The sequence below is a fragment of the Phaenicophaeus curvirostris genome, chromosome 24, assembly GCF_032191515.1.
Source record: "Phaenicophaeus curvirostris isolate KB17595 chromosome 24, BPBGC_Pcur_1.0, whole genome shotgun sequence".
Taxonomy (NCBI): domain Eukaryota; kingdom Metazoa; phylum Chordata; class Aves; order Cuculiformes; family Cuculidae; genus Phaenicophaeus; species Phaenicophaeus curvirostris.
The window spans coordinates 6,540,515-6,554,825 of record NC_091415.1 but is presented as its reverse complement, the minus strand read 5'-3'; the positions used below and the strand labels follow the sequence as shown (position 1 = coordinate 6,554,825).

The 14,311-nt window shown below is 44.5% G+C and overlaps 1 protein-coding gene across 2 annotated transcripts in view; it reads right to left on the bottom strand.

Moving 5' to 3' along the window:
- LZTR1 (leucine zipper like post translational regulator 1) overlaps nucleotides 1–14,311 on the bottom strand; it is a 39,606-nt gene that overhangs the window by 9,217 nt on the left and 16,078 nt on the right. For both annotated transcript variants that reach the window (XM_069875747.1, XM_069875746.1), the window contains 5 exons: nucleotides 5,230–5,340; nucleotides 4,246–4,338; nucleotides 3,232–3,327; nucleotides 2,008–2,191; nucleotides 110–279 (listed from right to left, as the gene is read on the bottom strand). In XM_069875747.1, coding sequence (XP_069731848.1) covers nucleotides 110–279; nucleotides 2,008–2,191; nucleotides 3,232–3,327; nucleotides 4,246–4,338; nucleotides 5,230–5,340 — 654 coding nt within the window. The remainder of the gene's footprint in view (nucleotides 1–109; nucleotides 280–2,007; nucleotides 2,192–3,231; nucleotides 3,328–4,245; nucleotides 4,339–5,229; nucleotides 5,341–14,311) is intronic.

Here is a 14,311-nt window from a genome sequence, read left to right as displayed (position 1 = left end):
AAAAAGAACTGAATTTGCAAAATCCGATAGCTTTTGCAAAACATTAATTGCATAAATTTTATTTTTTTCAATTCCTTATCAGTTACTTTGCATGCAAAACATGATTCACCTTTAGCTGATCCAGCTGAAGCTTGTTAGCATTTTCACACACAATGAGCACATTCTGCAGATCTACGGATGCTTCAATATATTGAAGGCAGAGCTGTTCCAGCCGAGAGAGCTTGAAATTTAGGGCTAGTTTGTATACATCCATAATAAGTAACACATCCTGAACATGACCTGAAATGACAAGAGAGAAAAATTGCTTTCCATAACCGGAGAGAGGTCACAGAACAAAAAGAGAAACCTTTTCTCGAAGTATTTCTTTTTACATCAACCTGAGCATTCAGAACAGTAGCATGGGAATCCACTGGTAAATAATTTTTGTGGGAAAAATCATTCCATTGCTGCTTAGACTACATCAAAGATAAATATTAGGAAAGGTCTTTCAAACCTGAGGCAGGAACCAGCCTCCCCAGAAGACTTTTTGGCTAAAGATTTTGTAACTATCTGAATCATAATCTTTCAAAACCCTCAAAAGAAAGCGAAGTCTCTAAAGCCACTGACAAGCTCCAAAGCCAGCAGCCTGGTTTCCCAAGGTGCTCAGTGCTGACAGTTCTGCTGCAGTCCTTGGGTTTTATGCAGTCCTAGCAATCAGCTCCCCGATGCGGACAGACCCTTCTGAAGGTGCTCTGGGCAGACCTGAGCCTGATCTAGAAGAGAGGGGCACTGGGGACTCTCACAGGCCACTGTGATGAGGTGCTGGGTCACCAACCCGAGCAATAACCTCCAGTCTTCGCCCTCCTCACAGGAGAGCTCTGGCCATCTGCTGTAGCTACTTCTTGATAGAGAAAAGCCTTCTTGCACGTCACGTGCCTTCCCTGTGTCTAATCGTGAAAATCCCACTTATAAGCATGCCCAATCCTATTAGCTCAGCCTCTGGATGGATCCCCAAGGTGCTGCCCTCTGAACTGAGAGGAGCAACTAGGAATACAAATGGTCAGGGCAGGGTGCCCAGAGGAGCCCAGCAGACAGGTAAGCACCAGGGAGAACATCTGATGGGCTGGGGAGAAGGGTGGAAGCCTGTAACAAAGGGAAGAGTTCGGCTGGTCCCTGCAATGGGCACACAGAGGATCAGCAAGCTGGCTGAGAGCAACATCTGGCAATGTCAGCAGAATGACACCAAGAAGGCTTCCTCATCCCCATTAATTCAGTTTGTTCTCAGACAGCCCACCTCACAGGGAAAGCCTTGGGACAACCGCATGCGAATTATTATTATCCTAAGAATTACCTTTTCTAGAAAGGAAAATCCTGCACTGAGACTGAAGCAAAGCTTCCAGCGTTAGGACAGACACACCTCACTTCACATGACCGTGCCCCGTGGCTGCAGTTTCCCCAGCCCCACCAGCTGGAGTTCCCTCGGCATCCAGTCCGACCTCATCACCCAAACAGGGCCGTGAGTGAGGTTGGCTCTAGGCGAGCCGAGAGGTCTCCGCTATTACCTCTCAGCCTGCACATGATTTTAATTCGAGGACCTTCAATGACCTCATCAAGCAGATTTTTCCTTTCTTGAGGCATTCCTTTGGACCACCATTTTGAAGACATGATAAATACTGGCTTTGCTCTGCTTTTCTGTGTGGGCTCAGTTCGCTGTGGAGCAAAACAATATCAGAAAAAGGAAGTAAGGCAACCCAGGATACAAACACTGTCCAGGAGGGCTGCTGCAATGTTTGAAACACCATGAAGTTTTTGATTGTGTGGTTGGGTTTTTTACACCTTTTGGAAAGATCAGAAACCAGCTTCTCCTTAATGTCTGAAAAAATTCAGGAAGAAAAAAAAGCGCTATTCGCATGCTTAGGTAGATATCCGCTTTATTTTAAATCTTGGGTAAGTAATAAATCATCTGCTCAATATCAAAATAAATGTTTGCTCCCCAGTTGCTGGTATTTCTTTACCCTGCTGCCCTACCTTTACGAGGGTATTTTATTTTATCCGTATACAGAAACTGCATGAGCACCTCGAAGGGTTGTGCCTCAGCCTCTCGGATGGGCACTTCCAGCAGCAGCTGCAGGCGGCACAACTTGACATTCCCACCAATCCCATCCTTCTGACATGTCGCATGACCCTCGTCCTCAATATCTTGCTTTGATTTCTAATAAGACAGAAAAACCACTCAAACATGGCAAGAAGGCTGTGTCAGCTCAGCTCACACATTGCTTTCAAACTGGAGGAAAGTTCCTTCTCAGGACTGCATGTTCTTGAAGACCCAGATCTCTCTACTTTCAAGATTTATCTTGAAGATAACAAAGAATCTATATGTCTTAGACTTACTGTTCCATATCCTGTGACAAACACAGATCAGACAAATGCGAGCTCCTGGATAAAGCTCAAAAGCAGGACCTCAGAAAAAGGGAGGAATTCATTCCACTGAGCTCACATTTCTGCCGTCACCAGGAACAGCATCTCTCCTTGAAGAAGGAAGGTGTAGGAGCAGCTTCCACAGACCCCTGCCTTGCAAACTCAGAACTCAAACTGCTGCACAGAAGTATTTTAAGCCACTCTGTTACTTTCAAGTTGCCCTTTTGACAGCCTTTCCCTACAGCCTTTTCCAGTGAAAATGGAGGGCTGTGGGTGGCAAAGCAATTAACTAAGGGGCAACGAGGCATCTGTAAGTCTCACTGCAGGTTGTGTGCTACCACTTCCTCAAGAGCAGTAAAATGTTTGCTGCTGAAAAGCTGTAAGTAGTTAAAATTAAAGGACAATGAACCAGAAGCACCAGACCTTCAACTCTGGAACGAGTCAGGAAATGCTAAAGGGAACAGAGCCAGCCTCAAAGCCTTAACACTGCCTTCCCTCTAATCTGTTTAATCTTGCAGGCCTTCCCCGATGACAAGCAGCTTTTCCCCTCCCCAGGGGTATTCCACAAGATTAGAACACAGACAGCTATGAGAGCTCCCAAGAACCACACTGCCAAATCCAGATAACTGGATTAACTCTGGCTCCTCCACGCTACACTCCTCGCCTGGCCTGCTAATACTAATTATCCTCTTTACTTCCTCCAGAGCACCTCAGCATCAGATGCTGCTCTGGTCCTACCTGTGTCTCAGCAGACTTCTCTCCCTGACAACCATCTCCCAAACCAGCCAGAGCAAGCATCACCTCCTCATAGCGGTACTGTTCTAAAATACTCACCTGTTTCAGCCTCTCCCTTGCCTGGATGATTTTCTTTTTCAGCCACTTGCAGCGAGCTGTAACAATTGCAGTGTGCCCTCGGACCCGTTCTTCCTTCTGTTGAAGGCAAAGCAAGAACACACATTAAACTTTTATTCCCACATCCCACAGCAGTGGCAGATGGCAGGAGCTGCAGAAACCTGGGCTGAACTCTGGGTACTACACATTTAGTTTAAATTAGAATCAAAGGCAACCTCGCATCTGCTTTGCACCTACAGATGAAATTCAAACTCCATTTTCCCTAAAGACTAAAGCCAAACACCATTTGGAAAGACTCTTTGTTATGTTCACTAAACAGAAGCTGTTGCTTAGGTTTAGCGTCACAGAAATTGATTCTTATTGTTCTATCTGATTTCCAGTTTCATTTTCTCTTTTCAAACAATAGTATGGGGTTTTTTGCTGTTGTTCATCATAATCTACTACTTCCGTTGTTGAGGATCTGTTATCTGATCTCCGCAAAATGTATTATAATTTGTCTTTTACAAAAGAAATGCAGGTAAGTTTAAATTTCTCAGGTTTTTCTTCAGAAAACATGTTTTTAAAATTTTATAATTGTTTCAATACTAGCAAACCATTCCCCTCTCCTGCTTTTTCTCATTCCATTTTATCTCAGTAATTAAAAATGGCTCCTGAAATGACACACAGATCAGAAAACCAGTGACCTGCTCTTTCCAGGAGACAGCTGGGACCTCGGAGCACAGAGGTCGTTCGTATCATTTCGTATTGCAACTATATATAACGTGCTCTGCAGGTTACGTCTCTGTTTAAAAGTTTCTTCTTCAACATTCTACAAATTCATCTGGATCAGCATGATGCACTAAACCAAACAGACCCCATTTTCACTCTTGATGCTGCTCTTACAGCCTCATTCCCAGGGTTTCTGGCACAACCCCTATACAGTTTGCTTTTCCCCAGCAAACACGGTACACACGCAGTAACAACTCATTGGGCACATTTTCAATAAATTCTACTCACCTCTCCCAAAACAAACTCCAAGTCACTGAACTGCCTGTTTTCCCACAGCCTTCCATAGTCTTCATGTAGGGTGCATTTCGGGTAACAGGAAAACTAAAGAAATAAACCCAGAGAACACAGAATTCATTTCAAATGCCTACATCCCAAAGCACTCTAACTCCATACAGTGTCACTGGATTTTCTTATTACTAAAGAAATAAACCCAGAGAAGGCAGAATTCGTTTCAAATGCCTACATCTCACAGCACTCTAGCTCCATACAGTGTCACTGGATTTTCTTATTAACTTGCCCTCGCTGTAGTACATAAAGCAGAAAACAACAAGCAAATTGAACACACACAAGGACGATAGTGAGAGCGATGAAAGAGCACATCGGGTAACAGGGAAGAAACGCCTCTCGTCACAGCTTGCAGATATCAGGAACTGGTGGCAGGGAGTCTTGGCTGCTCTCAGGACTCGTCTGAGGGTCCCATGCAGCACAAATAAACTTCAGTGTAGGGAGGATTTGACCTGGGGCGAGTTATCTCGAAATTTAAAACTCCCATAGTGACTGGATGCGGGAGCGCTGCAAGAAGAGAAAAGGTCAGTGCAAAATGCGCTGGCCCGGGACCCCCAAACCTGACAGCCCATGAGGAGGAGCAGTCAGTTTTCAGCTAAACATCCTGAAAAATCCTGTCTGATATGATTTTTTTTAATAACTTGTCAAAATAAATTGTCATGATCTCTGTTAGGACTTCAGAAGGCACTGGGGAGCTTGGCCTTAGCGAGACGTCTGTCCAGATAACACACCTAAAAGATTGTAAAGATATACATCAACCTCTGGCAGCTGAATCGGAAATGAAAGGCTGCCTGGAGGAGGGATGTGAAATGAAAGCCATCAAGCTCACAACGAGTCAAACCAGAAACTCCGCTACATCCGAGCCAGAGCCAGGAGGATTCAACGCAGAACGGTGGGGCTGTTCGAGTCTGTTTATCAGCAAATTACCTGGAACCGGTACATTTCTCCACTTCTAACGTTATTGTCCACTGTGCCGCCAAAGATGTACATCGCATCGGAGATAACGGCTGCCGCATGGAAGAGTCTCCCACTGGGTAACTAGGGAAAGAAAAGAGACAAAAGAGGTGAGGGAATAATTCTCCCAAGAAAAGGGACCTGCAATAGATCAACAGTGAGAAGAGAAAATTGAAGTGATATGATCGCTTGCGTCCTAAGATAGACATTTACCACATTTTTGGATTGTTTCCGAGTGTGTCTAGAAAATCCTTTCCCGTCACATTTAAAGACACCTTCCCATGGCCCCTTCTAATCAGAACGGTACGTATGCAGGGCTCCCCACGTCACGATGGTTACAGGATATACAATTTACCAAAGTCAGACTCAACACTAACTTGTACAGAGAAAAATAAAATGCATTCCTAGTAATAAACGGATTCTGCAAACAATCACTACACAAACTCCCAGTTTATTCTGAATATTATCGGGAACCTGAAAAGGTAAATGATCATCTATCCCAGCAGGATGTTGAACGCACGCCTTCCCCACAGCTCGCTGGGGTGGAACCATCTGGCTAAGGAGCCCCCACAGCAATGCCAGGTTCTGCACAGAAGCCCAGCACTGGAGATGGTGACAGAGCTGGCACCACACAGCCAAGCCTCCTTTCTCCATCGTGCCAGGTCCACAGAAGATAAAGCAACCCGATGCCGCAGGAAGCCCCAGCTATTCTGAGGACTGAAGGGTTGCAACGCCGTGCTACACACTGCACACCTTGGAGCTGCAAAATCAGATGAAGCTGGAAGGAGTCACCACCAAGACAAAGCCACAGCGACTCTGCTGCCTGGGATAGACCACATCATTTTTACCCATTTCTTAAGGTTACACAAAGCAATCTGACCAAATTAGCACATCTCAGTGAGACAGCCCGCTTAAAGGCTTCAAGCCGTGACAGTAACTTCATTTTTTTCCTAGCTTCATCAGGCTTGTTTTGTCTTCCAGGCTGTAAATCTCATTAAATCCCTGCCTACAAAATAAAAAGCCCTCTGGTATAAGAGATCTTTTCTTCCTGTACATATTTATAGACCCCACTCAAGTAAATTCTGACACGAAACAAGATTATATGTAGCTGGAGAGGCATATTTTCCAGGAAAGCATGCTGACTGGCAGTTTTCATTACCACCGAGTTATCCCTTTTACCGCAGCATCACACCACGGTCTCATTTAGCTTGTGACTCACCACTCTTTCCACTACTTTTTCTTTTCTTCAGACCACTGCTATTAAGGACACAACCCCCCATCCAGCAACGAGGTCCTGTGTGGGTTTTTTCTCAGGGGTACAAACCACGGACCTGGTCACCGTATGATGCACGTCTGTCTGCAGCAGTTTCAAAAGCCATCGGATCCCTCTGGAGAAAGATCCCTTCTGTCTCCAGAACACGTCAGGGATACTTTATCAAAAGTAGATAGACTCGGTGCTAATAAATACTGTGATGGGAAGATTATGGAATAATATTGATCTATCTGTACGTTCCTTCTGAGCCCTGTGGATGCGATTACTGTCAAATATAACCTATTTTATACAGCCTCTGCTCATTCTTAGTAGTAATCTCATCAATGAAATAAGATGTACTGACTGAAAAAAATCAGATATATTATAGCACTTTTAAAAATACATCAGTGACCTTGACCAAGTGGACCTCCACCCTCAGGCCGAAGTATGAAGTTTGCTTCCCACGACCAACTTCCACACAACTGGACAGGCTGACGTTCCCTCTATGACAGTATCTTTCTCAGAAGCGACTCTCAAAAAACAATCAAAGAACTATTCTGTCAGAGATCAAATGCAGGCCAGCCAGTTTACACTTACTCAGGTAACTTCTGCCTTTTTTTTTAGTAAGTAATACTCTAGCTTTGTTTTCAATTGAAGTAGCTCAATATTCTCTAGCATTTGGTTTTAAAATGCAGCCATTGTATTTAACAACTGCATTTTTTTTTTAAATCAAAAAAACTTTTTGCAATTGGTGCCAGAAAGGAAACATGAATCATCTGAGTATTCAACCAAGGAACACCATACATACTTAACTCAAATGATCTGTAAGGAATGTTATAATGATGATTTTGCATTTGTAACAGCTGGTACTGGAGAGGTCAAGGAGCCAGAGCTTTGCCACTCACCAGTAACTTAATCAATCAAACCACTCTACTTTTTAAATACACATACGCATTTTTAGAGCCATAGAGAGAGAAATGTAAAATATCAACGGCTAGCCCAGGAAAGGAAGGCCATACACAGTTCATCAAAACATTGCGCAGCTGAGGGTTTCACAGTATTTGTTTTCCTGAATCACAAGAGCAGAATTCAAGCCAGCACAAACCCTCACACGGGGACGGCAACCCCACCAAGTGGTGGGACAGTGATACCTCCTTCAAGGAGGCAACGTTCTGCCATCCCAGGACCAAGGCTCTGGCCAGAGAGAAGCTTTGGCCCATTGTAAACCAGGGGAGCTCAGTCCTCAAGAACATATTCAGTGCAAAAAGGTTAACAGAGCTCAGGAGCATCAACAGCTGGAGAGCCATCAACAGCTGGAGAGCCATGCTGGGCTCCGTGTTCCTCCTCCACCAATACCAGATGCCTGCCCTACCTCAAACCTTCTGCTGGGAGACCTCCCAAGCTGCCAAATGCAGCTGCTGAATACACTCAATCCAGGTAGAGTTTATAAGGAAAATATAGGAAATAGTATCTGTTTTGCTAGCCAGGGTGGTCAGAAATCCTCCCAGCATGTGAGGAAGAGTCTATGAGGGAACTCACAAAAACAGAGACACAAAACTATGTCCATGCATGCGAAATTCAGCAGCCCAGCACTGCAGGGTGGGAGTGACACGGCTTTATTTCAAATGCCAGAGAGAAGAGCCATCACTCAGCTCTCCGTCCATGGGCCTGTGTCTCACTGAACCATGCGATTTGCCCTGTTGAAGGCTGAGATAATTCACGTGGGTTACGTCCTGCCAGAAGAAATTAATCTGAGCTTCTTTGATGTAGATATTTACATATCTCTATCTTCCTCTTTCTCCTAACTTCCCAAGCAAAGTCTCTTCCCTTGTCCTAATGCAAACAGTCAAGTCTGATCTGATAAACCCCCAGGAAAGTTCATGCAAAGGTGGGACAAGAATCACTGTTTGTAGCAGAGCAAACCTAAGACCCACAAGGCCAGCATCAAGCACTTCAGGGACCACAATTCCCTGTTACAGCCTGAAAGGGAGTACAGAAACCCCAATTTTCAACAATCATTCTGCTACAAACAACTGTGTAGGCAGAAAAAGCTGTGCCGTATTTCTTCCTGTTCAACCTATTCCTTCCTTGCTGCAATTTAAGCATTAATCACATTAACACAGAAAAGAGTTTCTAACCCAGGTTGCACAGAGCAGAGGTGGCTGCCCCATCCCTGGAGGGGTTCCAGGCCAGGTTGGATGGGGCTTGGAGCCCCTGATCCAGTGGGAGGTGTCCCTGCCCATGGCAGGGGTGGAACTGGATGAGCTTTGAGGTCCCTTCCAATCCAAACCATCCCATGATTCTATGATTCTTTCCCTCATTTCTGCAGTAACTGTTCCTGCATTCCCAAACGCACCCTTCACCTCTCACCTTCCCTTCCCTAGGCACCTCCAGCTCTTTCACCTTTTCAGCGGGGCCATGTCTGTCAATCACTCTTACAAATTTCATACTGATTCTCCTGACGGTCCGCATGCTTGTATTCCATTCATCTGCACAAGTAAGGGATTATTATGAGTTTTAGTTTATCAGAACTGACTCAGACAACGAATCCAACACTTGACTATGCAGTGAGACACTGTCCGGTCAGAGCACTCACAGGGAAAGCTCCAGGCACTCCTTTGCTGGGAGCAGAACCCCTTCTTCTCACCTTCCCAGCCTGTCTTTCTGGTAGTGTGAGCTATTTCACCATGACCAACAGGGCTGTAGGTCTGCAGCCATGGTCAACCTTCTAATTACTCATGTTTGTGCACACGTTTGTGCTGAGATGGACCGTTTTCACAGATGGAGAGCAAGAGCCTTCCCAATCTTGTTCACCAGACACTCCCTCCCATGCCTTTGCTTCTCTTAAGATGATAGCAACCCTTCCCTGATGTACCTTAGTGCAAATATTGCAGAGAACAGGGTAAGAATTGCACTCAGGATGATAAACAGAGTTATTACACCAGAGAGCCAGGCCTGCATTAGGTAGGCTGAAGGATAAAGGCCCACCAGTGTACCTACCAGTAAAGTCCTCCTGATACAGTAACAACTGCTACCTGAAAGCAGCACCATGCAAACACTGCTTGAGTCTGGCAGGTGAGATAATCTGTAAGGATTTCTGCTGGCGCAACTCCAGATGGTCGTGTGAGATCCAGATTCTTACTACCCGCCAGTGCAGATGAGTATTTGTCAGCTCAGGATCCTATACTTATCTCTCAGCCAATGTGATCTCCTTACTTTATTAGTGGGTGCCTGACAAAAAACATTTTAGGTTCAGTCCTGACACCTCTGCTGATCTGGGCTGGCATCCCTCTCTGAGATACACTGCCCTGCTTCATCTCTTGAAGTGTTTTCTCTATTTAAGTTTAATGAGATTTGCAATCTGAGGCTCTTTTCAAGCTGGAATCTTTGCTTGCAAAAGCAGAACTCATCAGTCACCTTTGCTTTCTTTTCAGAACACCTTTCCATTTCCACATTGCTGGCACAATTAGAGCTATTGTTTTCAGAATTCAAGTATTTTTTTTCATAAGGGTTTCTCTTGCATTTCTTGTGCTGAAACCTCACTCCGTATCCTGTCTAGACAGCACAAATTGAGTTTGTCCTGTGATGCTCGTCAGGGTTCTGATTTGACTTGCAAAGCTGGGCATTAGTGTTGCTTCTCCCTGTGCTAGAGCACCTAGCAATCATTCAAATAGTTGAGATCACAGCCGTGAGCATCATCTCTGGGGCCGATTCCATATACTTTAAAATAAATTTAGTTAAATCTGTGCAGACTCCTACATAAACTAATTGACTTAAATTTTTACCTCACCAGGAATACATTCAGCTTCACTTGAAGTCCTTAATAAATTAAGCTGAATCAATGTAAAAGTAAAATTAAATCAAATTAGTAGTTAGCGTGCAGGGGTCAATACCAGTTTTCTATATGCAATTCAAAACTCAGATGTGCAGAGTTAAGCCTTAAGAGCTTCTCAGATTACAGTTCAAGCTGAAACAGCTCAAGATAAATTTCTGAGTATATACAAGGCTGGGATTCATTTATCTTTTCTGGAATAAATTTCATTTGCATTTCTGAAGTCTTTTTCACAAATGTTTCTTTATTTACCTCTGGGTCTGCTGTGGGTGGTTGTTTAATTGTTGTTATGCTGAAATCTAAACCAAATACATCCTGAGGTTTTTTCAAACCACATTCTTCTGAAGGCAATGAAGGAGCTTCCTCTGGGGCAGATGCTCCCTCGGCTACTTTGGGATGGAACACCTGGTTACAAGATCTAAAAACGATAGCATAGAACGATAAAACGATAGTAGAAGTATAGATGAGAGGTGTGAGTGACTGGACACGGAAAGGAGTCCTCCTGCAGCTGAAGCTCCAAAACACTGTGCTCATGTACCCAAAACATTCAGTATCAGCCCAGAGAAAGCACTGTGGTCTCATCCAGAACCTCTCACTGTGACTGAACAATTTAACACATTAGTCCTGCAGTTTTCTTACGTTTTTCGCAATGACAGAGGTAAACCACAATTAAAATCTTAAGCATTAATTGCTTTTTGTCTGTCCTCTTCCTCCCATGGTTCTTCTCCCATGAGAAGCTGGGGTTTTGTTTACTGCAAGTAGAAAGGATGCAGATCAGGAAGAAAGATGACAACGAAGCGATATCTGTCAGGCATTCCCACAGCCTGAGACAGATCTCCCACAGTTTGGCTCAGTGAAAACAAGGGGCAGATGGATCACCAGGACGTGACAACCTGTACTTTATGGCAAAGCTGACTAGCACGTGTGGAAGATGACATCGCAAACCTTTCCTACGGCTGACACGTTGCACCACGGCGTGACGACCAGCAACATGCACAGAGCTAGCAGCTCCTCCGGAGAGCCGTGCGCTCCTCGAGGGCCCAGCCTGAGCTGTCCAGATGCAACTCTTCTCTGCCTCTGTCAATAGATCTGGGTCAGTTACAAAACCAGAACTGTCTTGCAGTGAGGTTCATTCTCTTGGCTGCGAAGAACACGTCAGCTGCACTATCACTGCAGGCTGTGACTACTTGTGTTGTTTTCAGTGTTTATCTGTTCTCTCTTATTCATTTCACAAAGCATTTCTAGCATCTTTTCAGTGCTATTTCAGATTGAAATTTCAACACTATGTGCAGCATTAGGAAATGTACTGAGGAAGGTGATCATTGCCCTGAACTCCAAAGCCATTAAAGATGCACTCAGATCTCTTTCACTATCTAGGAACACTGAGGAGCCTCTCTATCCTCCAATACTACTAAAAACTGAGACAAAACAAAATAGAAAGACCTAAAGCCATTGACACACAAACTTGGGGAACCAACATAAACTAAAAGGGAAAAAAAAAGTATCTACTTGTCCTCTGAAATAGGAAGAAAACCATAAGCTCCAACAGGGTCACATGAGATGTCACTACCAGTAGCTGTTTATGCTTTAGAGATGCTTCTACACTGTCATGCCAGGCAACAGCGTAAAACTCAAACAGATGGGCAGACAGAGCTTTGAATATTCGTTAAGTTCAAGGAGGTTTAAGGAATTAAAATGCGCTGGGTGCAGAAAATCTACACGCTTTTCAGACAGAATTGGAACAGTCTCCTTTTGGAGTGAACTTCAAGATACAGAGCTCTGCAAATGCATAAAGGAGGAGAAGGCAAATGCTGAAGGGCATTTCCTATACAGCTGTTCCTTCCAGATTAGGGCAATGGACTCTGCTATCCTAGCTGGCAGCTCTAGGTACCTGAGAGCAAACAAAGTGCTGTTTGTAATCCATGAAACACCTATTACTTGTAAAAGTCTAGCATGGTGTGAACCTAGGAACACAGCGTGAGCAAAGGCTTTTCACCTGCAAGAAGCATCCAGCTAACCACAGGCCAGTCAATTGCAGCTCGATCCTGAGAAGCTTGTGGAGCAAATCCTTGAGGAAGCTGCTTGCCCCACATGAAGGAGGTGACTGGAATCAGTCAGCAAGGACTTACCAAGGGTAAAATTTTCCCTGACTGATTTCCCTGACTGATCATCTCCTACAAAATGGTGACTGGCTTCAGGGATGAGAGGAGAGCACTACGTTTTCAACAAGTCTGTGGCCGATACCAAACTGTCTGGAGCAGTTGAAATGCTGGTGTTCATCTCAGCTGGAAAAACAGGCTGATGGGCACCTTATGAAGTTCTGCCAAGGCAAATGTGAATTCCTGCCTCAGGAAGAGAATAATTGCAATGACACAGTCTGGGGACTCGCTGTCTAGAAACCAGCTCTGTAGAAAAGACAGCAGACGGGAGTCCTGGTGGAAAACAAGCTGAACAGGAGCCAGCAGCGAACTCCTGCAGCAAGGCCAGCAGCATCCTCTGCTGTATCAGCAAGCGTGTAGCCAGCAGGCCGAGGGAAGAGATTTTTTTTCCTCTATTCAGTATTTGTAAGATCACATCCGAAGTAGTCTGCCCAACACTGAGCTCTCCAGTACAAAAAAGGCACTGACTCCCACAGACATAAACAAATCCAGTGGAAGGCTACTGAGATGATCAGGGGCTCCAGCACAGGATGTGCAAGAGAAGGAAAGGTGAAGGAGATACCTTACTGCCTGCAGGTGCCTACGGGGAGAGCGCAGAGAAGACGAGCCCCTCCTCCAAGTGGTGCCCAGTGGAAAAACAAGAGGCAACAGACATCAGTTATGGCATGGGAAATGCTTTCTCAGTATGATAGGAAAGTGTCTTTTATCACAACAGTGGACAAACACCGGAACAGTAGCAACGAGAGGCTGTTGGATCTGTCTTTACAGACAGACATGGACTGGACAAGGTCTTGAGCAACCTGACCTCACCAGACCTGCTTTGAGCATGAGGTTAGACCCGAAACCTCTGAAGGCCCCTTCCCAACCTGCTTGCTTTTGTGATTCTAAGACTTCCTCCTGTTCTTTAACATACACCAGGTCTGGAAGCCCAGCTCAGCTCTTGTTATGATGGAAATCTAATTTATATCTAAGATGGAAATTTAGCCTTTCCTTTGTACCATAGAAGAAATAGTAAACTAAAAATCTATCACAGATACCTGGAAAGGACCTCAGCAAAGGCTGTTTCCATCCCTCCGTCCCAACTAGGGCCAACAATACCTATTTCATTTCCAAAAGAGGTTCATCCAGACAGTTCTTAAAGACTTCCAGTGGTAGAGGCTTCTCAAAACTCCTCATGAAATCTTCAACACTGTGCTACCGTTGGCAAGCTGAAAATATTTTGTCTGCAATGTGCTTATTGAGATAGTGATAACTACATCGCCAACACAAATTCATCTACACAGCTTGACAATGGTGTGAAGCAGAGGATCATCTCGGTAAGAACCATTTCCTCATACAAAGCAGTTAATGTGGAAGAGGGATGGTCATGGATTGTGGCAGAGGACAGGAAGTTGACCATGATGAAGAAACCAACAGCACAGGATAGATCACTAGCTACAAAAGCAAATTTATAAATAACAAAAGCCAGTTACAATATCAGCTCTTCTAGAGCTTTTGCAGTTCTGGCTATGGTAAGTAGTGGATGGGACAATGGGCACCTTTTGACGTTCTGCTCTGTGCTGAGGATGAGATTTTCCCATTTGACATCCACTGCAGAATGCAGCATGGAAACAGGGAGGTCAGTTCTTTAACAATGACATTCAACCATGCGCCCTTATAACTGCAAAGGTCAGAACAGGAGACAATCAGTAACTCACTAGAGCTCTAATAACAGTAAACAAGCTTTCCTTTAAAAAATATCAGTTGCAAATTTAAGAAGTAGCATTAGTGCCTAATTCATCTGAAAGCATTAAGCACGGTTTAAAGAGCAAT